This window comes from Melozone crissalis, unplaced genomic scaffold, assembly GCF_028551555.1.
Source record: "Melozone crissalis strain CALT ecotype California unplaced genomic scaffold, PUWL_Pcris_2 ptg000032l_1, whole genome shotgun sequence".
Taxonomy (NCBI): domain Eukaryota; kingdom Metazoa; phylum Chordata; class Aves; order Passeriformes; family Passerellidae; genus Melozone; species Melozone crissalis.
The window spans coordinates 1403554-1427851 of NW_026535810.1; the positions used below are offsets into that span (position 1 = coordinate 1403554).

General features: G+C 66.2%; 1 protein-coding gene across 1 annotated transcript; it reads left to right on the forward strand.

The window, feature by feature from the left end:
• Nucleotides 1-247: 247 nt before the first annotated feature.
• On the forward strand, nucleotides 248-23488 carry RARA (retinoic acid receptor alpha). The gene is given in 13 exon segments (XM_054281664.1): nucleotides 248-325; nucleotides 7179-7474; nucleotides 17984-18132; nucleotides 18228-18369; nucleotides 19142-19302; nucleotides 19389-19565; nucleotides 20247-20451; nucleotides 20622-20780; nucleotides 22827-22955; nucleotides 22958-23035; nucleotides 23038-23075; nucleotides 23078-23175; nucleotides 23177-23488. Coding segments are annotated over 12 exon segments (1659 nt in total). The 5' UTR covers nucleotides 248-325; nucleotides 7179-7296; the 3' UTR covers nucleotides 23322-23488.
• The last annotated feature ends 810 nt before the right edge of the window (nucleotides 23489-24298 follow it).

The window sequence follows — 24298 nt, forward strand, 5'->3', positions numbered from 1 at the left end:
GGCGGGGGCGTGGCCACTGTGAGGGGCGTGTTCTCCTCCCGCTCCCCCCCCGCCCTCCGCCGCCGCCGCCGCCGCCGCCGCCGCCGCCCCGCCCGGCCCAGCCCCGGGTAAAGTTTCCCCGCGAGCACATGACTCGCAATGGCCGCGGCCGCCGCTCGGTGAACCCCCCCGGGAGCCCCCACCCCACCCCTCCCTCACCCCTCTAAGCCGGGGCGAACCCCCCCCCCCCCCTTCCCCCCCGCTCCTTCCCGGTGCCGCCGCCATGCAGCCGCCACCGGGAACTCCCCGGGTTTAAGGATTTCGGTGTTGGAGTCTCCGCGAGCAGGTAATGAGGGGGCTCTGGATGTGCCCGTGGGAGCGGGGTTGGGAAGGAGGGTCTTGGTGCGGCTCCGGTACCGCCTCTGGGGAACCCCCTCCGGTAACGGGTGATCCCGGGGTTCCCGCAGCGGGGGAGGGACTCCTCCGGGCTGCGGCTGCCGGGAGCACCGGAGTCGCAGAGGCTTCGGGATCGCGGCTTCGACCTCTGCCTCCTACGCTGGGCTCGGGGCTGCCGGAGTTCCCTCTCCCGGTACCGACAGCCCGGGCGCTCCCGGGCGGCAGCGCTGCCCCCCCACCCCGGAGCGGGCTCCGGGGAGCCTCTGCACCCCACCGGGGACCGGCCGGCCGCCACAGAGCGCGGTGCTGGGGACACCAGCCCGGGATTACCGGGCTCCCCCGGGCCGCCGGTGCAGCCACATCGCCCCCACCTCGCCGCGGCGGGGGGGGCCGGGGCCGCTTCCCCTTTTCGGGGTGCGGCGGGGCCGGGGCCCGGCGGGGGAGCGGGGCCGGGAGCGCGGGGGGCGCCGGGGGCCGGGGGGCGGGAGCGGCGTCTGCGCCGTTTCCTGGCCGGCGGGCGGAGGAAGCCATCGCTCTGCGCGGCTGACAGGGCGGCGGCGGGCGGGGGGGCCCGGGGGAGCCGGGCGGGGGGCGGCGGGGCCGGGGAAGGGACCGGCGGCTGCTGCCTCCCTCCCGCCCGCAGCAGCTGCCCGGGGCCGGGCTGGGGGCGGCGGGGCTCCGGGCGGGGTGGAGGCTTGGGGGTGCAGCCCCCCGGGTGTTCGACCCCGATAGAGCGGGGACCCCCCCGGTAACGGGGAGCAGCACCCCAAGCTTGGGCGCACCGGTGCGGGGACAAATCTGTGCGTCTGTCCCCCAAATCTGTGCGTCTGTCCCCCAAATCTGTGCCTCTGACCTTTGACCCCGTTGGTGGCAGGGGCCGCCCCGCAGCGCGGCGGGTGCTGGGGGGGACCCGGGGGTTCCCCAAGGGGGTCCCCCCGCTCCGGGAACCGGGCAGGCACCGGTTTGGTGGCTGCGGGTGCAGCGCCCGCCGCGTCCCCTGCCGGGATTAGCGGGTGACGGCTCGGTGGCTTAGCGGCCCCGCGGCCACTGCTCCCGGGCCATATGTCACCCGTGGGCCCCCACCCTGCCCTTGGGGGTGACCTTGGTGCTGCTGGAGGATGCGCCTGCTCCGGGGGTGCTCGCACCGGGGATGCCCGTGGGTGTGCTGGTGGGTGTCTGTCCCCTTTGCCCATTGCTCGCAGCCCCCCCGGTGACACGGTGACACCAACAGCGGGATGGCAGGGGCAGGGCACTGCCCTGCGCCTCATCCGGAGCTGCCTGGTGGTGCCTGCGGCTGCTCCATCCCGCAGGGACACCTGGCTTCGCTCAGCTGTCCTCATACATCCTCCGTGTCCCTGTGGCAGCAGCGGCGTCGCGGCCACAGAGCCTGGGGACGGCTGTGCCACCGCCACCGCCTGCCCTGCGGCGCTGGGATTCACCATCCCGCCGCTCTGCATCTATTTATATCCACGAGGTTCTGGTGTGACGACGTGCCACATTTGGCCGCGCGTGCCCTGCGCCGCCGTGCCCTGAGCCGCTGTCCTGGCACCATCCAGCGCCGATGGCAGTGCTGCCACAAAGAGTGTGGCTGAGCTCTGGGGTCCCCCAGCCCTTTTTGGGGCGCTGCTGCAGCAGCACCTCAAGACTGGAGGGGAGCTGTGAGCGCCCCGCAGTGCGTGCCTGGAGCCTCAAGGTGCCCCATGCCGTGGGGCACCCCTGGCAGCGCCAGCCCCGGCTCGGGGGGGGCACAGCGAGCGTGGAGGGGGGGGTGTGCGATCATATCTGCGGTGACACATGTGCTGATTACGGAAAATGGGTTAATCTCCCTGCGGCTGGAGGCGGCTTAGCGGGGGGTGGCTCGTGGCAGGGCCCGGCGAGGGGCCTCGTGCGCCCGCCGTGGCCTCCGCTGTCCCCTCCGCTGTCCCCGCTGAGCCGGGCAGCGACAAGGGACATGGCGAGGGGACGTGGCAGCGGCGCACGGCCGCCTGCCCGCCCGCAGCCAGCCCGGGCACGGCTCGGTGGGTCACGGTTTGTCCCCGCCAGGTACATCAGGGCTCCGCTCCCGGGAGCCTGCCCAGGCTTGGGGGCACGATGCCACCAAACCCCGGTGTCCGGGGGTGTCGCGCCGCCGCCTGCCCGCCGGGTCCCCCCGCGCCGTGTCCCGAGCGGCCCCGTGCCAGCTGCACTTGTCTGCCGGCTGTCGCCGAGCCAGCGAGGGCTGTCTGGGGCCGCGCTGTTCCCGGCACGCCATTCCCAGGGCGCCGGCTGCCGCCGCAGCCTCGGCTAAAAACAACCGGGAGTGCCGCGAGTGGCTGCTGGGGCACCATCCCCCTGGGGAGCCCCTGGGGAACGGGGATGGGGCGCTCGGGGAGCCCTGGGATGGGATGCATCCCCCCCAAGATGGGGCGCTTGGGGAGCCCTGGGATGGGGCACTCCAGGCCCAGGGATGGGGTCCTTTGGGTACCCCAGGGATGGGGCACTCGGGGAGCCCTGGAATGGGGTGCATCCCCCCTGAGATGGGGCGCTCAGGGAGCCCTGGGACAGGGTGCTTTGGGGAGCCCCGGGATGGGGCACCCTGGGACCCCAGGGATGGGGCGCTCAGGGAGCCCTGGGATGGGGTGCTTTGGGGAGCCCAGGGATGGGGCATTCGGGGAGCCCAGGGATGGGGTGCTCTGGGACACCCCAGGGATGGGGGACTGCAGGCCCCAGGGATGGGGCGCTCCAGGGATGGGGCACTGCAGGCCCCAGGGATGGGGCACTCTGCGACCCTTGGGATAGGGTGCTCTGGGATGGTGAACCCTGGGCCTGTGGGTTCCTGCTTTCATCCTGAGGGTTGGGATGCAGGATGGTGGTTGGGCTGTACCTGGGGATATCCCAGGGCAGGCAGGGCTGGGTGTGTGTGTGTGTCCCCAGGGTGCTGTCCCCACAGTGTGAGGGGCTGGTGGATCATGCCACCACTGCACCTTTGGGACTGGCCTGCTCCTCTCAGGGCACCCACGGTGCGGCCAGGCCGGAGCGGTGCCGCTGGTGCTGTGGCACAGCTGTGGCCATGCCAGGGGCCGTGGCGGGGGCTGGGGCACCTGTTCCCACAGAAGAATGGCGTGTCTGGTGCTGGGTGCGGGAGGTGTAACCGGAGCGGCGTTCCCGGCGTAACCGGAGTCGGCCTGGCCGCAACAGGTGGAATTTCAGTTTGTGGCTCCTGGCAGCAGCGAGATGTGGGGTGCAGGGGTGAGGACCCACACTGCAGGGCCAGCGGTGACTCCCTAGGGTGCCCATGTGCCTCCATGGGTTGGGGAGGCCAGCATGGACAGTGAGGTGTCCCTGGCGCTGTGTCTGTACTGGGGGAGCCGTGGTGGCTCGCTGTATCTTGCAGTAGGTGTTGGGTTGCTGGAACACCAGGGCTGCCCAGGGATCTGCAGTGGGGCTGAGCACACCCTTGGGTCGGCTGCTGGCCCTCAGGAGGAGAATGTAGGTCCTGGGGTGTGCACTGCTCTCAGCATCCTCAGATTGCTGTTCCCAGCAGCCTCAAGCCCGGCACTCGCTGGCCGAGTGTGTGCCGCTGGCTCCGGCCGTGCCGCAGGCTGGGCATGATTCACGCCTGCCCGGGGACGTGAGAAACGTGACGGTGACTCACCGAGGAGAGCTTTGGGGATACGGCAGAGGGTCTCTGTCAGCAGCCCCGTCAGGGGGGCACCTCACCACGCCTGCACAACCTGCAAACCCCGCTGGCTTGCCCGGGGAGGGGCCGGAGGTGGCGGGGGGCAATGGGGGCAGCCGGGCCCTTGGCCTCGCGTGCGAGGCCACCCCGGGCTGGCTCTGCTGCCAGCGAGGAAACCGCAGGCTGCAACCGCAGCGGCTCCGCAGGCGCTTCCTGCCCTGCCCGGAGGCTGCCATCCTGTGCCCCCGTGCCTCTGCACGGCAACCCCGCTGTGCCCACACACCGCGGGGACAGCCTGGCACGGGGAGGGTCCCCACGGCCCGTTCTGGGCAGGGTGGGGGACGCACACGGCGGCCGCTGCCGGGTTTGGGGAGCGCGGATGCTGCGGTGGTGAAGCCTGAGGGACAGTGGGGACAAGGGGCTGGGGTGGCAGGGCAGAGGGGTCAGCAGGCAGTGGGGCGGTACCTCAGTGGGGTGACAGACTCTGGGGTGGCAGGGGAGCAGGGTGACGGAGTCTGGGGTGACAGGCTGTGACGGCTGGGCCGGGACCGAACTGAAACCTGTCCGCCTGGGAATCGAGAGTGGCAAGGGGAAGCTGCGGCCGGGAGCGCGGTGCCCGCCGGCGTGACAGGAAGGGCTGGGTCGCTGCCCTCTGCCCAGGCACCCCCAAACGCCCCCCAGCGCCCCCGGGCCCGCTGCCCCCCGCTGCCGGGGGTGCCAGGGCGGTGCCCCCGCTCACGGCGTGTCACATCCGGGCGCTGCTGCTGCCATCACCGTGTGCCCCGACAGGAAGCACAGCTGGGTTTGGGGCTGTTTTGGGTGCTGCCTGCTCCGGGGGTGCTGGGGGGAGTGTCAGGGTGGGCTGGGGTGGGCACTGGGGAAGGGGTGTTGTGGGGTGCTCTGTGTTCGATGCTGGATGTGGATGTGGGTGCTGAACCCACCTTGGGGGGTCACAATGGGGGGCTGCCTTTTTGGGAGGGGTCTCTTGTGGGACTGTGCCAGTGCTGCCTGTCCTGTCAGGGTGTGCACACGTTTTTGCAAAGGGCTTTGTGCTCTCTTTGGGGTCACAGCGGGATGGTGGCTTGAGCAGCTGTGTCCCACCCCAGCTGTGTCCCCTCATCCCCAGCCATGGCCCCCCAAATTATGTCCCCCACCAGCCCCACTGCTGCTGGCCCTGGGAACGGTCTGATCTGCGTCTCCGTGCGTCTGTCCGTCCGCTCCCGGGGGCCACCCCGGCCTGGGTGGGAGGTTCCTCGTGGCTGCATTTGGCCCGGGCCCCGCAGCAACGTTTTCCACGGGGCTGGAACGAGGCGCTGGATTCCAGGAAGCTCCGGGCCTCGTCCAGCTCCTGCGGGGACTGGAGGAAAAGGCGTTGGGGCGGGAGAGCACGGGCCCTGCCGAGGGGGCTGCACGGCCCCTGGCCCCACACTGCTCACCCGGGGGGGCTCTGGGGATGCAGCTTGGTCAGAACAGCCAGGATCCCCCTTTGGGACAGCCAGGACCCCCATTTGGGGAGCCCACGATCCCCCAGTTGGGGAGCAGCTGTGGCAGAACATGGTCCCAGGGGAGCTCCTCTGGGCAGCAGCTCCTCCTGCCCACCAGCACCCATGGCACCAAGGCTGGCCACGATGCCCAGACCCTCCTGGCCACTTGTGATGGTGTGGAGCCCTGGGAAGGGGGGTCGCTGGGGTGACCAGGCCAGTGGTGTTGGCCTGGCTCTGTCCCTGGCTGGCCAGCAGCGTGTGGGGGGGCCTGAGCTGGGTTGAGTAATTGGGCCCCGGCACGGCTGGCGCGGTGCCCGGCCAGCACTTGGCACCGGCAAACATAAACAGTTCTTCCCGCGCCTCCCTCCCCTGCCTCCCCCCGGCCAGCACAGCTCGGGGGCCACGGCCTGGCCGGGGGGGGCATGGGCAGTGCCCCACAGCCAGGCCAGGCTCCCTGCAGGGCCATGTGTGGAGCCCAGGCCAGGGCTGTGCCCAGGACGATGCTGAGCTGGCGCCCGGCACCGTGCCCTGGCAATGCCTGTGGGAATCCCACACTCACTGGGGTGCTGGGGGGGCTGTGACCTTCACCCAGGCACTGATGGGTGCCCACCCCAGGGTAGCAGCACCATGGGTGTGCCCATGGGTGCTTCCCACCGGGTCGGTGCGTGCTGGGGTGAGCTGGGAGAATGGGGGTCCTGCCTGCAGTGGGTGCTCCCAGCTGTGTTCTGGGGGGGCGGGCAGGGCCATGCCCATCCCGGCCCCTCCCCAGCGCCTTGCCGGGCGGCCCAGCCTTGTTCCTCTGGATCCTTTTCCGCCTCCGCGGGGCCGGGAGCCAGCACTCTCGGCAAATAAACAGCCCCCGCCGGGCCCCGCGCCAGCACTTAAATAAACAGCCAGCCCGGGATTGTGAAAGCCCCGCGCCCCCCTTCCCACCGCCCCCCGGCCGGCCGGGCCAGGGGTCCGTGCCGGTGGGCACACGGCGTGGCTCGTGGCGCATGGCACAGGGCGGTGTCACGATGGGCACAGCCCAGCCCTGAGGCCGGCAGAGTCCCCCAGTGCTGGTCCTGGGGGGGGCTGAGCCCCCTCCCCACGGGGCCGGGTCCCTGAGCCCTCTCGGGATCCGTGCAGGGATGGGGGAGCGCAGCCGGAGCGGGAGCGTGGCCGTGACGGCAGAGCCAGCCCGGAGCAGAGCCGCTGTCCTCAGGGGACCCCGGTGTGCCCGTGTGCCCCCCCTGCCCGTCCCCAGCTGCCCTGCAGCCCCCCAGGCTGGGGCAGGGGCTGCTGCCCCCAGGCTCTGCTGCGTGCCCCATGCCTGGCATGGCAGAGCGGGTTTGGGATCGCGGTGCGGCCCTTGGCTGGAGGGGGTGCCCTGTGGGGCCACAGTGTCCCCAGGCCGTCCCCACGCCGTCCCCCCGTCCCCCACCCAGCCAGCTAAGCCGGGATTAGCGAGCTGCGCCTGCCGGTGCCGCCGTCCCGGTGTCGTTAATCGGGGGATCGGCGTTAATCCCGCACCGAGCGCCGGGCCCGGCCGGCTGCGCCCTCCTGGGGCCGGGAGGGGATGTGTGCCTGGGGAAACTGAGGCACGGTGGTGCTGGTGGGTGGGTGTGGGGGTGTCAGGGGTCGCGGCCCCTGTGCTAATGCCCCTCTCTGTTCCCTTGCAGCACCACAGGAGCAGCACCAGCTGTGAGGAGAGCCCGGCAGCAGGGCACCCGCGGGCCCCATGCTCTGCTGGCCCCCAGGACCCCACCCCTGAGAGCCCCCCGCAGCACAGAGCCCAGCATGGCCAGCAACAGCAGCTCCTGCCCCACGCCGGGTGGGGGGCACCTCAATGGCTACCCCGTGCCCCCCTACGCCTTCTTCTTCCCGCACATGCTGGGGGGGCTCTCACCGCCCAGCACCCTGGCTGGCATCCAGCACCAGCTTCCCGTCAGTGGATACAGCACCCCGTCACCTGCCAGTGAGTACCAGGGCCCTGGGGGGGCTGGTGGCACCGTGGGGACCCCTCTGGGCCAGGCTCTGTCCCCAGTATGGGATCCATGTGTCCCTGGAGCAGTGGCACTGGTGAGGGAGGGTCTCCCTGCTCCCAGCCACACCTGCGGGGAGCTGATTTTGAGGCCTCCGTGGTGCTTTTCTCTGTGTGTCCCTGTGAGTGCTGCTGTTGGGGAAACTGAGGCAGGGAGCGGTCCGTGGTGCTGGTGGGGTTGTGCCATTAATTGTGCCCACCTTCGTTAGTGGCTGGTTATGAATGGCCTGCAGGGCGTTCCTGTCCCTCACTGTGACCACCCTGTGGGTGCTGTGTCCCCACGGTGGCTCTCTGTTCACGGTGGGGCTGCCATGGGGGAGGTGATGATGGCGATGAAGACAATCATCATCACCGCTGCTCCCGATCCCATTTCCCCGTGACAGGCTCGTCCATCACAGCCTCGGTAATCACTGCCTGCCATGACGGCAGCTGCGAGCCGCTGAACGTGGGCTCCCACCCGGGATCCCCCCACACCAGCACCCGTCAGCGTGCCTCAGTTTCCCCGCACGCCATGCTGCGGCTGCCGGACCTCTTCTCACCCCGTGCGTGCTCCCTGCAGCATGAGTGCCCTGCGGCGCCCGCTGCCGGGGCGAACCCCGTGGCTCGGGGTGTGGCGGGGCCCCCCCGGCCCGTCCTTGGCCCCGGGGGCCGGTGCAGGTCCGGGCAGGGCCGGCCCTGGGTGCTGTCCCCGCCGGAGCCGCCCCGGCGGCGGTGGGACCCAGTGGGACCAGTTCAGCGACTGGGTGTCGGCGGGTGGGGCCACTCCCCCGCGCTGGCTCTGGGGCCATTCCGGGCGTGTGGGAACAGGCTGGGGGGGCCGCCCGTGTCCCCCCCCTTCCCTGACACTGAGGACAGGGCCGCGGGCACGGCTGTCCTGAGGCAGGTGGGGAATCGTGCCTCAGTTTCCCCTTGGCCTTCCCTGCTGGGTGCCCGAGCGATGCGAGGGGTGGGGGCGCCATGTGTTGCCCCCATCGCCTGTAGCATCCACACCGCTGCTGGGTGCCCTGTTTGGGTCGGTGCTGCAGTTTTGGGGTGTCCTGTGGTGCCACTGCTGGCGCAAGGAGGTGCCCGTGTCTGTGTCCCGCCGGTGCCACCGCCCCCTCCTCGCCATGTGTCCCGCCCTCTCCAGATGTGCTGCAGCTGTGTGGGCCCCGGGCTGGCCGTGTGTGTGTCAGTGCCCCCTGTGCCTGTGTGTGCATGCACATGTGTGTCACATGTGTGTGTGTGTGTGTGCCAGTGCCCTCTGTGCTTGTGTGCACTCACATGTGTGTGTATCAGTGCCCCCTGTGCCTGTGTGTGCATGCACATGTGTGTGTGTCACTGCCCTCTGTGCCTGGTTCATACCTGGGGCTGTGCACGGTGTGCACACGTGTCATGCATGGGCATGTGTGTGCCAGTGCTCTCTGTGACTGTGTGTGCACACACATGTGTGTCACAGGTGTGTGTCAGTGCCCTCTGTACCTGTCTGTGCACGGCTGGGGCTGTACAGGGTGTGCACGTGTGTCACGTATGTGTGTATCTCAGTGTCCTCTGGGCCTGTGTGTGCATCCACACGTGTGTCACGTGTGTGTGTGTCTGTGCCAGTGCCCTCTGTGTGCACACACATGTGTGTCACATGTGTGTGTGTCAATGCCCTCTGTGCCTGTGTGTGCACAGCTGGGGCTGCACAGGGCGTGCATGTGTGTGTCACACGTGTGTGTGTGTGTCTGTGCCAGTGCCCTCTGTGTGCACACATGTGTGTGTCACGTGTGTGTGTCAATGCCCTCTGTGCCTGTGTGTGCACAGCTGGGGCTGCATAGGGCGTGCATGTGTGTGTCACATGTGTGTGTGTGTGCCAGTGCCCTCTGTGCACACACATGTGTCACACGTGTGTGTGTGTCAATGCCCTCTGTCCCTGTGTGCACACACACGTGTGCCACCTGTGTGTATCAGTGCCCTCAGTGCCTGTGTGTTGCTGACACACACACAGCAGCGTGCCCTGTGCCAGGTGTGTATCCCCATGTTGGCACGCATGGCACCGCCGGGTCATTCCTGTGCCCTCATCCCCGTCCCTGGGGGCTCTGTGGCGCCCGCCTGTCCCTGCGGTCCCCTCCCCTGGCCCGTGTCGTGTCTGGGGGGTCCCTGAGGGGCTCCTCGCCCTGATTCCCAGGCCTGGCTGATTCCGGGACCCCAGCCCAGCCCCCCGGCCCCGCTGCCGGGACAGGGGCCCCGCTCCGGGCTGGCTCTGTCACCCAACCCGCTGGCTCCGGTTTCCTCGCGCCGCAGCCGCTCCCCCGCAGCGCCCCGTAATTAATTAATTTTTAAAAATTAATGAGCAAAACGTGCTCCCTGCAGGCCGGGGGGCGGCGGGGGGGGGCCGGGGGGCCCCGCTCAGGGCAGTGGCCGGGGGGAGCCCCGCGGGGTGCGGCGGTGCTGGGGACCCCCCCATCGCTGCCCGGGGAAGATTGATGAGGCGCTGGGCCCCCGGCCTGGGAAAGCCCATTAGGCGGAGGTTCTCTATCACTGTCAGGGGCCGGGGGGAGCCGCCTGCTCCAGCCGGGAATTCGCCGGGCTCAAAAGCGGCTGAAGGGGATAAATGGGGTCTTTTGAAGTGGGCGGGCGAGAGGGGGGCTGCGGGGCCCGGGGGGGGCTGCGGGGCCCCGAGGTGCCGGCGCGGCGGTGGGGGAAGGGATGGGGGGGTTCCTGTGGGGGCTCCGGGCATCCCTGTGACCCTGCCACCCCAAAGCCATCCCCTCTGGCTCGGGGGGTTCTCCATGGGGTCCCCATGGGCTGGAGGGTGGGTTGGGTTTGCATCAGCCCTTTGGAGGCGGCTCTGTCCCCCCGGAGCATCGCTCAGGATGCGGGGCCGGGCCCCGATTTCGTGTCCCCAGGCTCAGGGCGGGGTGTGCCTGTCCCCCTCACACTGCGGGATTTACGTGCGGGGTGTCCCCTCGCCCAGTTCCTCTTCTCTTGGCTCTGCAATTAAGGCTTTGTGTTTGGTTTTTTTTTTGGTTTTTTTTTTAATAATCTCTGTTTCTTCCTGTTGCCGCCGACGCGGGACGGGAGGGGATGCGGGCCGGGAAGGGATGTGGAAAGCGGGGCAGGAAGCGATGCGGGATGGGAAGTGCTGCCCGTCGGGGCGGCCTCTGGCACGGGTGCCACCGCCCGCGTCCCCTGCGCCGTCCCCTCCGTCCCCTCCATCGCAGGAACATTCTTTCCAGCGCTGGTAAATGAGTCAGAGCAGACATTTGTCATGTTCGCTGCAGGAAGTTGGAGCAGCGCTGGGCTTTTGTTCGAAACCTGCTGGCTAAGCAAAGCCCCGACTTGCCATTATTATTTAAACAGGCGCTGCTGCTGCGCTGCACAGCCCCGCACGAACACACGGACACACGGACACGCGTGCACAGACACACACATGGAACAGCCACACATGTACAGCCACACATGGAACAGCCACACATGTACAGTCACACACACGGGGACAGCCACACACACGGACACACGGACATGCGTGCACAGACACACACATGGAACAGCCACACATGGAACAGCCACACATGGACAGTCACACACACGGACACACGTGCACAGACACACACACGTACAGCCACACATGGAACAGCCACACATGTACAGTCGCACACACATGGAACAGCCACACATGGAACAGCCACACATGTACAGCCACACAGGGACAGTCATACATGGAACAGCCACACACGTACAGCCACACACGTACAGCCACACACACGCAGACAGCAACACATGTGTACAGCCAGACATGTACAGCCAGTACAGCCACACAGGGACAGTCATACATGTGCACAGCCACACACACAGGGACAGTCACACACATGGAACACACGGACACATGTGCACAACCACACACATGGAACAGCCACACATGTACAGCCATACACACAGGGACAGCCACACAGGGACAGTCATACATGGAACAGCCACACACGTATAGCCACACACATGCAGACAGCAACACATGTGTACAGCCAGACACGTACAGCCACACAGGAACAGTCATACATGTGCACAGCCACACACACAGGGACAGTCATACATGTACAGCCACACACGTATAGCCACACACACAGACAGCCACACATGTACAACCACACGTGTACAGCCATACATGTGCACAGTCACACACACAGGGTCGGCCAAACACATACAGCAACACACACAGGGACACCACACACGTACAGCCAAATACGTACAGCAACACATGTACGGTCACATATGTGCACAGCCACATACGTACAGCCACACATGCACACAGGACAGTCACATGCACACGCACACAGAGTCACAGAGCCACACACACACAGCCACACACACACACACAGACACGCAGATGTGTGAGGCAGTGCCCGCATCCTCCCAGCCTGTGCTCCTGCTGCCCATGGCAGGGCCCAGCTGGGGGCTCACTGGGGCTCCTCTCCCCCCAGGGCAGCCTGGGCTGGGCAGCTGGGGCCGGGGCAGCGTGGGTGTGCCCGCTGTGCAGGCAGATCACCGCTGCAGAGGGAAGTGGCACCCCCAGGGCCTGTCCTTGACGTGTGACCGTCCCCGCTGTCACCGCTCGGGCTCCCCGGGTTTGTGGTGTCAGCTTCAGCAGGGCCTTGTGTGGAGGGGGGTGGTGGCACAGGGTTCTGTGCCCTGCAGGGTGACACGCCAGCACACACGCGTGTGCATGCACACACAGATGGATACAGTGGGCTGTGCACACACTCGTGTGTTCACGTGCTCGGTGGGACATGGTGTCACACACATGTGTGTGTATGTATGTGTGTGCAGGATGAATGCACACACGTGTGCACACACAGGCAGCCCTGTGCAGGCACTCACACCTCCCCATGTGTCTGTGCAGCAGGAGCACACAGCATGGCCCCGCTGCAGCGGGGATGCAGACACGCGTGATGCGCTGGGAACATGCATGAACACACGTGCACATGCATGTACACAGAGCCACCCCCCCAACCCCCGAGGGTCAGGCCGAGGTGAGCCCTTCCCGCGGGTTCATCCGCAGTTCACCCGCATCCCATTAGGCAAATGAGCTGCGGCCGCCGGGCAGCCCCCGGGACCCCCCCGGGACCCCCGGGCCCCGTCATCTGCTCCGGGCAACCCCCAGGTCCCCCAGCCCCGCCTTGAGCGCCTCCCCATTTCGTTCGTGTCTGGCACTGCCCCCGCGTGTCCGCGTCCCTCTGCGTGGCCGTGTTCCCCTGCGTGTCCCCGTGTGCCCATTTCTCCGCCGTGTCCCCCTGCGTGTCCGTGTCACCACCATGTCTGTTACCCCCCTGCATGTCTGTGTCCCTCTCGGTGTCTCTTGTCCGTGTCCTATGTCCGTGCCCCCCCCCCCCCCCCCCCCCACGGCGTGTCCATTTCTCTCCTGCGTGTCCGTGCCCGTCCCCCGCATGTCCGTGCCCCCCCCGCGTGTCCGTGTCCCGTGCCCGGTGTCCGTGTCCGTGCCCAGTGTCCATGCCCCGTGTCCCTGCCCGGTGTCTCGTGTCCCCTCCGGTGCGGCCCCGCGGCGCGGAGCGGGTTAAGCGCGGGGAGGCGGCGGGTGCCGGGAGGGACCGGGGCTGGCGAAGCTGCAGAGCCGGCGGGGCTGCGCCTTCCTCCCCTCCCCCCGCCTCCTCCTCCTCCTCTTCCTCCTCCTCCTCCTCCTTCTCCTCCTCCTCCTCCTCCCGCCGCTCGGGCGCGGAGCGAGCGGCGGGGCCGCTCCGCGGGGCGATGGCAGCGCGGCGCGGGGCGCCCCGGGGGCGCGGGGGGGGGCAGTGACCGCCCGGGGCCGCCCCGGCCGGGGGAGCCGCCCCCGCCGCCCCGGGGCCATGTACGAGGGCGCGGCGGTGGCGGGGCTGCCCCCCGGCCCCTTCCTCCGCATGGATTTCTACGGGCCGGGCCCCCGGGGCTGCCCCCCCCGCCGGCCCCCGCCGTGGAGCAGCTCCGGCCGCTGTAGGTACCTGCGCACCGGGGGCGGACGGGGCCCCCCGCCCGCCGCATCGGGCCGGGGAGAGCGGCCCCGGAACGCGGGGGGGGCTGCGGGGATGGTGCGGGGTGCGGGGGCCGTGGGCGGGGGGCTGAGCTGAGTGCGGGTCCTGGAGGAGTGCGGGGGGCTCAGCCCCCTCAGCCTCCTCCCCACCCGCTCCATGCGCAGAACCTCCGGCTCTTTAAACACCCCCTGCCCTATTTCGGGGGCAATCGGGGCTGAGCTCAGTGAAAGGGGGGGACGGGGGGGGTCGCCTCTCGCCCCCCCTTCCCGCAGCGGGGTCCGGGCTCCGCCGGGAATTTCGCTCTCTCCTGATAAAGGCTCCGGGAAAATCCAATTAACTACAGACGGAGCCGCCGCTGCTGCCCAGGCGCGGGGAGCCCCAGCCTGGGCCCCCACCCTGCCGCGGGTCGGGGGGTCCCCCTGGGCAGGGGGTGGATGTGGGGCCGGGCCAGTGCTGTTCCCGCTGGCGGGACCCTTCCTCGTGTCCCTGGAGGGGTCACGGCCCGGTGCCCTGGGCAGGGGAGCACGGAGGGCATGAGGGCACCGCGATGGGCAGCGGGGGGCACGGGCAGCGCGGTCCGAGCGCCCCCAGCCTGGAGCTGCTCCCCTCGGGGATGTGGAGCCCTGCTCCGGTTTGTGCCCACGGCGTGGGGGCGAGTGAGGTTTGGGGGGGCTGCAGGAGTCTCCTGTCCCGGCTGTGGTGTCCTGGCACCCAGGGGCACCACAGCGGCCCGGGGAAGGTCCTGCCGGGTTCCGCGGGACTTTCACCCCGCTAAGGGCGGCGGGGATCCCTGGCGGAGGCCCATGCGGGGTGCCCGCTGTGCCAAGGCGGCCGCGGACCCTCGGTGTCGCTCCCCTCATTGTCTCGGGGCCGCTCGACCTTTGCGCTGGCACCGAGCGCGGCCGCGGGGCCTTTGTCTGCGCTGGGGACACGCGAGGGCTCCCGCTGCCTCTGCCACGAGTGGGGGCTGCCCCCGAGGTGGGCACGGGGGTCCCCAGCTCCAGTGCCACCCTTAGCGCTGCCCCCCCTGGCTCTATCCCGAGCGGGGTCGCTGGGGGATATTGTCCCTTCTCTGTGCCCCCCAGCCCTGCGGGGGCTCCCTGTGGGTCGCAGCGCTGCTGGCCCTGTGTCCCTGCCCTGCCTGGGGCACCTCGGGGCTCTGGTCACGGTGACCGTGACCTGGCGAGCGTGTGGGCGGCCGGAGCTGGCGGCGCTCCCTGGCTCCGTGCCCCGCTCCCGACGTCACTCACGGTGCCCGTGTCTCCCCAGCCCGGGGGTGCCAGCCCGGGCAGGGCTCAGCCGTGCCGTGCCGTGCCTCAGTTTCCTCAGAGCCAGCTGCGGCTGTGCCCGCTGGCCCCGCGGTGCTGGCAGCTGGCCCAGCGTGGCACTGCCCTGCCCGGCGGGGCGTGTTGTGTTGGCATGAGAGCCAGAGCTGCTCTGGGGGGCACGGGGAGCCCACCCACACCCCCATGGGGAAACAGAGGCACGAGGCAGCTCCTGTGGCTGGTGGGAGATCTTGTAGGAGCCCCCCGAGACAGTGGGAGCCCCCTGCCCTGTGGAGCCGTGAGCTGTTGGGTGTTTTGGCGTGCTGTGGGGTGTCAGAGGGGTACGTGGGGTTGGATTGTGCGTGGCACCCCCCTGCCAGGCACGGGGTGGCCTCACATGGCCTTGTGAACGCTGTGGGTGTGTCGGGGTTTGGGGACGCCAGACCCTGGTGCTGGCAGGGGCAGACCCGGGTCCTGGACAGGGGGCCCGTGGGGAGCAGGCGGTGCCCGTGGCCTGTGGCCGTGAGCAGGAGCGGGCACCCCACGGCCCTGGGCTCCCGGCACCCTCTTCCCTTCCTCCCGCTTCTCCTGCAGAGGCGCAGGAATTCGGGGCACGTGGGATTCTCATCCGCAGGGAAGCCCTGGGTGGGCCTACACCCTCCTGTGTGGGGGGCTGTGACCCCCTTGGCACGGCCCTGCAGGGGACCCCCTGTGTGACCCCCAGGTGGGCTCCCCCATCCTCATCCTCTCCGCTCCGCTGTGTCCCGGAGCCCGGCGGGGTGGTGGCGGTGCGGAGCCGGTGTCCCCCCGGGCCCTGGCACACGCGGTGTCCCCGCGGGCGCTTTCCCACGCCAGGGCGGGGGTGCGGGTGTCGGGGTGCCCCGGGGTCCCCCGGCGCGGGCAGGAAGCAGCCGGCGGGGCCGCGGGCGGGGGCGGCTGCGCTCGCCCGGGATCTGGCGGAGCCGCAGCATCTGGTCTGCAGCTGGAGCCGGGCTGCGCTGCCTCGGCCGGGGGGGACAGCGGGGTCCTCCCTGCTGCGGGCTGAGCCCGGGCATTGGGGTGCGCCGTGTCCCCGCTGCACCCCAGCCTGGCGCCCATCCTGCCCCGCTCAGCGCCTTTGGGTGCTGCTCTGTGCCCCCCCAGCCCTGATGCTGCCATAGGGGGTCCTGGGCAGCTGGCTGTGTCCGTGTCCCCTCCGCGGTGGTGACAGCGGTGGCAGGGGATTCCCGGGGTGCTGGCGCGGCTCTGGCAGCGCAGGGACGCGGAGGGAACCGGGTCCCCTCCCCCGCTCCGCATCCAGCACGTCAAAATCTTGTCAAATCCGCGTTTTGTGAGTGCAGCTCTCCACGAGGAAGTTCTTAAATTATATAAAAGAGGCGATAAATTATAGACGACGTTCTCTCAGTCACTTTAATGGCTCCGCTCCCTCGAGTGGCAGCGGTGATTTATTCAGCCCGGGAGCTCTGCCCGGCGCTCGCCCCCGCGCCCGTGTCCCACCCGCACCCCGCGATCCCACCCCGCACACCCACGTCCCACCTCGCAGCCCTGAGTCCCACCCTGCACCTCCCAGCCCCCCACACGTGCTTGTGTCCCGCCTTGCACGCTCATTTCCTGCCTTGCACACTCCCTCGGTGCTCCACACTCTCATATCCCACCCCACACACTCATATCCCACCCCATACATGCACACCCCACCCCACACACTCATATCCCACCCCACACACTCATTTCCCACCCCACACACTTGTATCCCACCCCATACATTCACATCCCAGCCCACACACTCATATCCCACCCCACACACCCATATCCCACCCCACACACTCCCATCCCACCCCAGGTACTCCCCACCCTGCCCCACACGCTCCTGTCACACCCCGCACTTTCCCCGTCCCCGTTGTTGCCTGGGGACAAGCGGGACAAGCGTCAGGGCTGCCTTTGTCCTGTTGTGCCCTCCCTGGCCCCATCCCGTGGCACTGCCGGCCTCGGGACCCCCACCCCTCATCCCCAAGCCCCCCACTCCTTTGGGGCCCATTCTCGGGTCTGGCTGTCCCCATCCGTGGCTCCCCGCGGCTCCCGGGCCCCGGGGGGGGCTCCGGCGGCCCTGGGGCCCTTTTTGGGGTGCAGGGGCCGGCGGGGCAGGGGGGGGGCCCAGGCTCCCCCGCCGGGCCTGGCCTTTAATATCCTGTTTGACTGGTTCGCTTGGCTCGGCTGCAGAAAAACATTCGCAAACATCCCGGAGCAGCCGGGGAGCGCTTAACCCCTGCCTGGCTGTGCCCTGCGCCGGGGCTGCACCCCAACTGTGCCGAGCCTTCCCCAGCTCCAGGGGTGCACCCTGGCCGTGCTGAGCCCCCCCTCCATGCCAGGGGTGCACCCCAAATGTGCTGAGCCCCCCCAGCTCCAGGGGTGCACCCCACCTGCGCTGAACCCCTCCCTGTCCGAACAGGGCCAAGGCTTGACCTGGGGGACTGGGGGACTTGGGCACATCCCGCAGGGGATGGGGGTGCTTCTGGGGTGCAAGAGGCACATCCCTGCAGGTTTTGGGGTGCAGAAGGGGAAAAACAGGCATGTTCCATGAAGTTTTGGGGTGCAGGGGTGTACTGCCTGTGTGCTTTCAGGGCCAGGGTCTGCTTGTTACGGGGACAAAGGTGGCACTGCCCTTGGGGATGTCCTCCATTGGGGGACCTCGGGGTGCCACTGTGCCCATGCCTGTGTCCTCCTGGGGGGCCATGCTTTGCCTGGGGGTGCTGGGTGACCCTGGGGCTGTGGGGGTCACCCTGTGTGTGCAGAGTCACACTGTTCATGTGCCCACACGTGTGAGTGAGTGTGTGGCACTGTCCCCCCAGGCCGGCCCTGCACCCTCCATCCCCTCATCCACTGGCAGCGCTGCCTGGGCTGGGGGCTCCTGGGATCCCGGCCCTTTTCTTTTCTTTTCTTTGGTTTTTTTTTTTTTTTTTTTTTTTTCCCTTTTTTTTTTGTCTGCCTGAATTCCACATCGTCTCTGTGACCTGGAAATGTCACGTTGCATCTTCCCAGCACGCGTCCTCTCCCCGCTGGCCCCGCTCGACCTGGCGCCAGGGCCGGGCTGGGCAGGGCTGGGCTGGGGCTGCCGAGACCCCCAGAGCTGGGGGGGCAGCATGGGGGGCTCCCTGCTTTGGGGGCTCCGTGTTTTGAGCGTTTCCCCTTCCCCACAGCCGTGGAGACGCAGAGCACCAGCTCGGAGGAGATCGTGCCCAGCCCGCCCTCGCCCCCGCCCCTGCCCCGCATCTACAAGCCCTGCTTCGTGTGCCAGGACAAGTCCTCGGGGTACCACTATGGGGTCAGCGCCTGTGAGGGCTGCAAGGTGAGCGCTGCCACCTGTCCCCAGTGCCACCAGGGCTCCCCGGGGTGCTCGGGGTGCTCGTGGCGGGCGCTGACGGGGCCGTGCGGGGTCCCCAGGGCTTCTTCCGCCGCAGCATCCAGAAGAACATGGTGTACACGTGCCACCGGGACAAGAACTGCATCATCAACAAGGTGACACGCAACCGGTGCCAGTACTGCCGGCTCCAGAAGTGCTTCGAAGTCGGGATGTCCAAGGAGTGTGAGTGGGGATGAAGGGAGGGGATGAAGGGCAGGGATGAAGGGACACCGTGCGTGGTGTCCTCATCAGGGGGTTCTGGGTGTGATGGGCCATCCCAGCAGCCCCCAGCAAGGCTCAAGGGGGATGGGGACCCCCCGGGATTGTGTCACAGCCTGGCAGTTGCCCAGGCAACACGTGATTGATAATGTCAGAGATAAATGACGCTGAGGAGGCCTCCCTGCTCCGCTGGCAGTTGTCATGGTGCCCGGCTGTGCCCCCTCTGTGGGTGCCCGGGGGGATAGGGCTGCTGAGCACAGCTGAGTCCTGCCCCATCTGCCAACCCCTGGGGGACTGGGACCCCTGGGAGGAGCAGGAACTGCCAGGGGGGTTCAGCATCCCAGGGGCTCACCCTGCACCTAAGAGGGGTCCTGGCCCTCTCAGCTCACAGAGACTGATCCCTGCAGGGCTGGGGCTCCTCCCAGCTGCTGCCCCCTTCCCAGCTGCCACCCCCAGGGTCCCTCCTGTGCCCTTCACCCAGCGTGGTGGCTCAGCTGCCATTCTCTGTCCCCGGGGTCCCTCTCTGATGTGTTGGCTTTGCAGAGCACTGTCCCCTTGGCAAGGAGTGTGGTCTCCCCAAGGGTTCAGGGTCTAACTGATGACTTGGGGGTTGTGGGGCTGATGGAGGTTGTCACTACAGCTGAGCCCATTGCTGGTGCCCTGAGGGGCAGAGCAGGGTGGGGCAGGGGCTGGGTGGCACCAGGGCCAGGTGACAGTGACCCTGCCGTTCCTGCAGCCGTCCGCAATGACCGGAACAAGAAGAAGAAGGACGTGCCCAAGCCGGAGTGCTCGGAGAGCTACATCATCACACCTGAGGTGGAGGAGCTCATCGAGAAGGTGCGCAAAGCCCACCAGGAGACCTTCCCCGCGCTCTGCCAGCTCGGCAAATACACTACGGTGAGTGGCACGGGGGCTGGGGGGTCCTGGGGGGCTGGGGATGGTGGCACCCCCTCTGTGCCCTCATCCCCCTTCTCCCACCACAGAACAACAGCTCGGAGCAGCGCGTGTCCCTGGACATCGACCTGTGGGACAAGTTCAGCGAGTTGTCCACCAAGTGCATCATCAAGACGGTGGAGTTTGCCAAGCAGCTCCCCGGCTTCACCACGCTCACCATCGCCGACCAGATCACCCTCCTCAAAGCCGCCTGCCTCGACATCCTGGTGAGCAGGGGTCTCGGGTTGTTAATTGCTGTTGTTAATTGCTGCCCCGAGATGTGCAGCATGTCTCTGCTTCGGCCTGTGCAACTGAAGAACGAGTCTGGACTCTTCACTTTTCAGTCTTGAGGTTGTTTATCAATTCTTATCTATAAAATTTTCTTTCTGCCCAGCCGAGGTCTGCTCAGCAGGGCAGCCACAGGCACTCTGACCGCCCCTCTACACCACAAACCACGTACAACATATCTACACTTAATTCCCAATACCTATCACCTGTGTTAGACAGTGCACTTCTACTCTAAACCAATCCCAAAGTGCCAACATCACTGCAGAAAATGGAGAACAAGAAGAAGGAGAAAGGCTGGACACACCCAAATTCCTCCATCTTGTCCCCATAACCCCCATACCAAAAATCCCAAAATCTACATTCCCACCCTGTGATAATTTTATTATTACACCATTCAAACCTCTGTGACTTTCAGGTCCTCACACAAAGCTGGCAGCTTGCTCCAGGGGTCACAATCAAATCCCCAGGTGTTTTGGGCTGTGTGCCAGCGTCTCTGAGCCCCCCGGCGGGGTCCTGGCAATTCTGGACACCCAGAGGGATGCGCTGAGTTCTGACACACGGGGACAGGGATGGGGACAGGGACAGCCCAGGCTGAGCTCCCCGCCCTGTCCCCACCCCAGATCCTGCGGATCTGCACGCGCTACACGCCGGAGCAGGACACCATGACCTTCTCGGACGGGCTGACGCTGAACCGCACGCAGATGCACAACGCGGGCTTCGGGCCCCTCACCGACCTGGTGTTCGCCTTCGCCAACCAGCTGCTGCCGCTGGAGATGGACGACGCCGAGACGGGGCTGCTCAGTGCCATCTGCCTCATCTGCGGAGGTGGGCGCAGGGATGGGTGCCTGCCCAGTGCCTGCGGGCCCCTGGTTCAGCCTGGTCGTGCTCCCCACAATGGCTGAGCAAGGAGAGCCCCAATGAAGCCCAAGCGGTGGGAGATGGGAACCCACAGGATGTGCTGTTCCCCTCAACCACTGTGTGTGCCCCCTCCGCAGACCGCCAGGACCTGGAGCAGCCTGACAAGGTGGACAAGCTGCAGGAGCCACTGCTGGAGGCGCTGAAGATCTACGTGAGGAAGAGGAGGCCCAACAAGCCCCACATGTTCCCCAAGATGCTCATGAAGATCACAGACCTGCGCAGCATCAGCGCCAAGGGTGAGGCTCCCGTGGCTTTGGGTCCTGAGGGAGCATGAGGGGACAATGGGGGGGTCTGGGTCACTCAGCATCCTCCAGAGGGGATGAAGGACACACCCAGCACTGCATCCTCCAGGGATGCTGGAGATGTGACCATGTCCCTTGTCCTCAGTGCCCAGAGAGAAGCAAAGCTGGGGGTGTCAGTTCGAGGGTGCTGTTTTGGCACTGTCACTTTTTGGATGCCATTTTGGTGGTGCCATTTGGGTTTTTTTGGGTGCCTTTTGGGGGGTGCCATTTTGGGGTTTTTTGGGGTACTGTTTGAGGATGCCACTTGCAGGGTGCTGTTTTGGCAGCACCAAAAATGGCGTGCCATTTTCTGGGTGCCAGTTTTTGGGCGCCCATTTAGGGGGGTGCCAGTTTCAGTGTGCCATTTTTTAGTGTGCCAGTTTTTGTGGTGCCATTTTGGTTTTTTTTGTGTACCATTTAGGGGTGCCAGTTTTAATATGCCATTTTGATGGTGCCATTTGGGTCTTCTTTGGGTGCCTTTTGGGGATGCCATTTTGGGGATGCCATTTTGGGGTTTTTTTGGGTACCATTTGAGGGTGCCACTTTCAGGCTGCTGTTTTGGGCGTGCCATTTTTTGGGTGCCAGTTTTTGAGCACCCATTTGGTGGGGAAGTGCCAGTTTCAGTGTGCCATTTTGGGTTTTTTTGGGGACCATTTGAGGGTGCCACTTTCAGGCTGCTGTTTTGGTGGTGCCATTTTTTTGGGTGCCAGTTTTTGAGTGCCAATTTGGTGGGGCTGCCAGTTTTAGTGTGCCATTTTGGTAGTGCCATTTTGGGGTTTTTTTGTGTACCATTTGAGGGTGCCACTTTCAGCACTTTCAGGGTGCTGTTTTTTTGGGTGCCAGTTTTTGGGCACCCATTTGGGGGAAGGGTGCCAGTTTTGGGGGTGCCATTTTGAGGGATTTTCGGGCACCATTTGGGGGTGCCACTTTCAGGCTGCTGTTTTGGGTGTGCCATTTTTTGAGTGCCAGTTTTTGAGCACCCATTTAGGAGGAGTGTCAGTTTTAGTGTGCCATTTTGGGGGTTTTTTGTGTACCATTTGAGGGTGGCACTTTCAGGCTGCTGTTTTGGTGGTTCCATTTTTTTGGGTGCCAGTTTTTGAGCACCCATTTGGGAGGGGTGCCAGTTTTGGTGGTGCCATTTCAGGGTTTTTTGGGTACCATTTGTGGGTGCCAGTTTCAGGCTGCTGTTTTGGTGGTTCCATTTTTTTGGGTGCCAGTTTTTGGGCACCCATTTGGGGGGAGTGCCAGTTTTAGTGTCCCATTTTGGGGTTTTTTTTGTGTACCATTTGGGGGTGCCACTTTTAGGCTGCTGTTTTGGGTGTGCCATTTTTTGAGTGCCAGTTTTTGGGCACCCATTTGAGGGGGTGCCAATTTTAGTGTTCCATGTAGGGGTCTTTTTGCGTACCATTTGGGGATGCCAGTTTTACAGTCCCATTTTGGGGGGTTTTTGGGTACCATTTGGGGCTGCCACTTTCAGGCTGCTGTTTTGGTGGTACTATTTTTTTGGGTGCCAGTTTTTGAGCACCTATTTGAGGGGGTGCCAGTTTTGGTGGTGCCATTTTGGGGTTTTTTTGGGTACCATTTGGGGGTGCCACTTTTGGGCTGCTTTTTGAGGGCTTTTTGGGCACCATTGCTGTTTTGGGCGTGCCATTTTTTGGGCGCCAGTTTTTGAGCACCCATTTGGGAGAAATGTCAGTTTTAGTGTGCCATTTTGGGGGTTTTTTGGGTACCATTTGGGGGTGACAGTTTTAGTGTCCCATTTTGGGGTTTTATGGGTACCATTTGAGGGTGCCACTTTCAGGCTGCTGTTTTGGGCGTGCCATTTTTTGGGTGCCAGTTTTTGAGCACCCATTTGGGAGGAGTGCCAGTTTTAGTGTGCCATTTTGGGAGTGCCTTTTTGGGGGTTTTTTTTTGGGTACCTTTTGGGGGTGCCACTTTGAGGCTGCCAATTCTGTGAGCGCCACTTCGTGGCAGCCCCCGCTGACCCTGCCCCTCCCGCAGGCGCCGAGCGGGTGATCACGCTGAAGATGGAGATCCCGGGCTCGATGCCGCCGCTCATCCAGGAGATGCTGGAGAACTCGGAGGGCATGGACACGCTGGGGGGGCAGGCGGGCGGTCCCCGCGGGGGCAGCCTGGGCCCCCCCCCGGGCAGCTGCAGCCCCAGCCTTTCCCCCAGCTCCAACCGCAGCAGCCCCGCCACGCACTCGCCGTGACCGCGCCCGGCGCGCACCAGGACAGAGCCGCCGGTACCGGGGGGAGCCCCCGCGCCCGGCCCGGCCCGGCCCGGCTGCAGCCCCCGCGTCCCCGGGGCGGACTCCTCGGCAGCCCCCGCCGGAGCGGATCCCCCCGCAGCAGCCCCGGGCCCAGCGCGTTGGTTGTGTCACATTTCAGGGGCGCGGGGACCTCGGGGACGCCCCCGGCCCCACCAGCACCAGCACCCACGGGATCGCGACCACCGAGCCACCCCCCAACCCACCCCGCCCCGGCTGTCTGTGAGGGGGGGGGTCCGGCCAGCCCCGCACGCCGAGGAAGCAGAGTCATTTAAAAGAGAAAAGAAAGCAAAGTATATATATATAAATATCTATAAATATCTATAAATACGTTTTAAAACCTTTGTAAAAGTTTGGAGGGGTTTTTAGGCCTGTGCAGGTGGAGGGGGCACGGCGGGCGCTGCCGGGGGAGGGTGGGGAGGGGGGGGGCACACGGTTTATTATTATTAAATTCCTTTTTTTTTTTTTTTTTTTTGTTGTTGTTGTTGAGATTTTAGTGGATTTAGAGTCGGGGGGCACCGGGCGGGCCCTGCCCCGGCCCCCCAGGCGGGGAGGGGACTGTGGGGGGCACAGGGTGGTGCCAGTCCCGGCCTCGCGGGGATGGGGGGCCCGGCCCTGCCGGCACGGGGAGGACGGGGAGGGGGGACGGGGGGGGCTGGCTCCAGAATAAAGTTTATTTATTCTAGCGCCTGGCTCGTTATTCTTGAGGGGGTACCAGGGGAGGAGGGGGAGCCGGGGTGGGGACATGGTCAAGCTGTGGCACGCCAAGCTCTGTTTGAGGGGGGGTCTTTGCTGCAGGAGGGCTCCCCATATTGCTCTGCCTGTCTGGTCATCCCCAACGACTGGGACAGAATCCTTTGGGGTCCCCCCAGTATCCTAAAGCTCTGATCTTCCCACCCTTGAGGCCACAGTGATGTCCCTCTATGCCAGGGGCCAGCCCTGATGCATTTGTGACACTCCCAGCTCAGTTTTGGGAGCAGTCTGGGGTTTGGGAGCAGCCCTGGCCCTCCCATGCCAGGCTTGGGGGGATCAGGGGTGTTCCTGCCACTGTGCAGGGATGGGACCTGTTTATTTTCTTTTTGTCCGTATTTTTTTTTTCCAGCAGCCGCCGGGTGAGCCCTGTGTCCGCCGCCCACAACAGGAACCGGGGGGCACCGGGGGCACCGGGGCACGGCCTAGCCCGGCCCGGCGAGGGCCGAGACC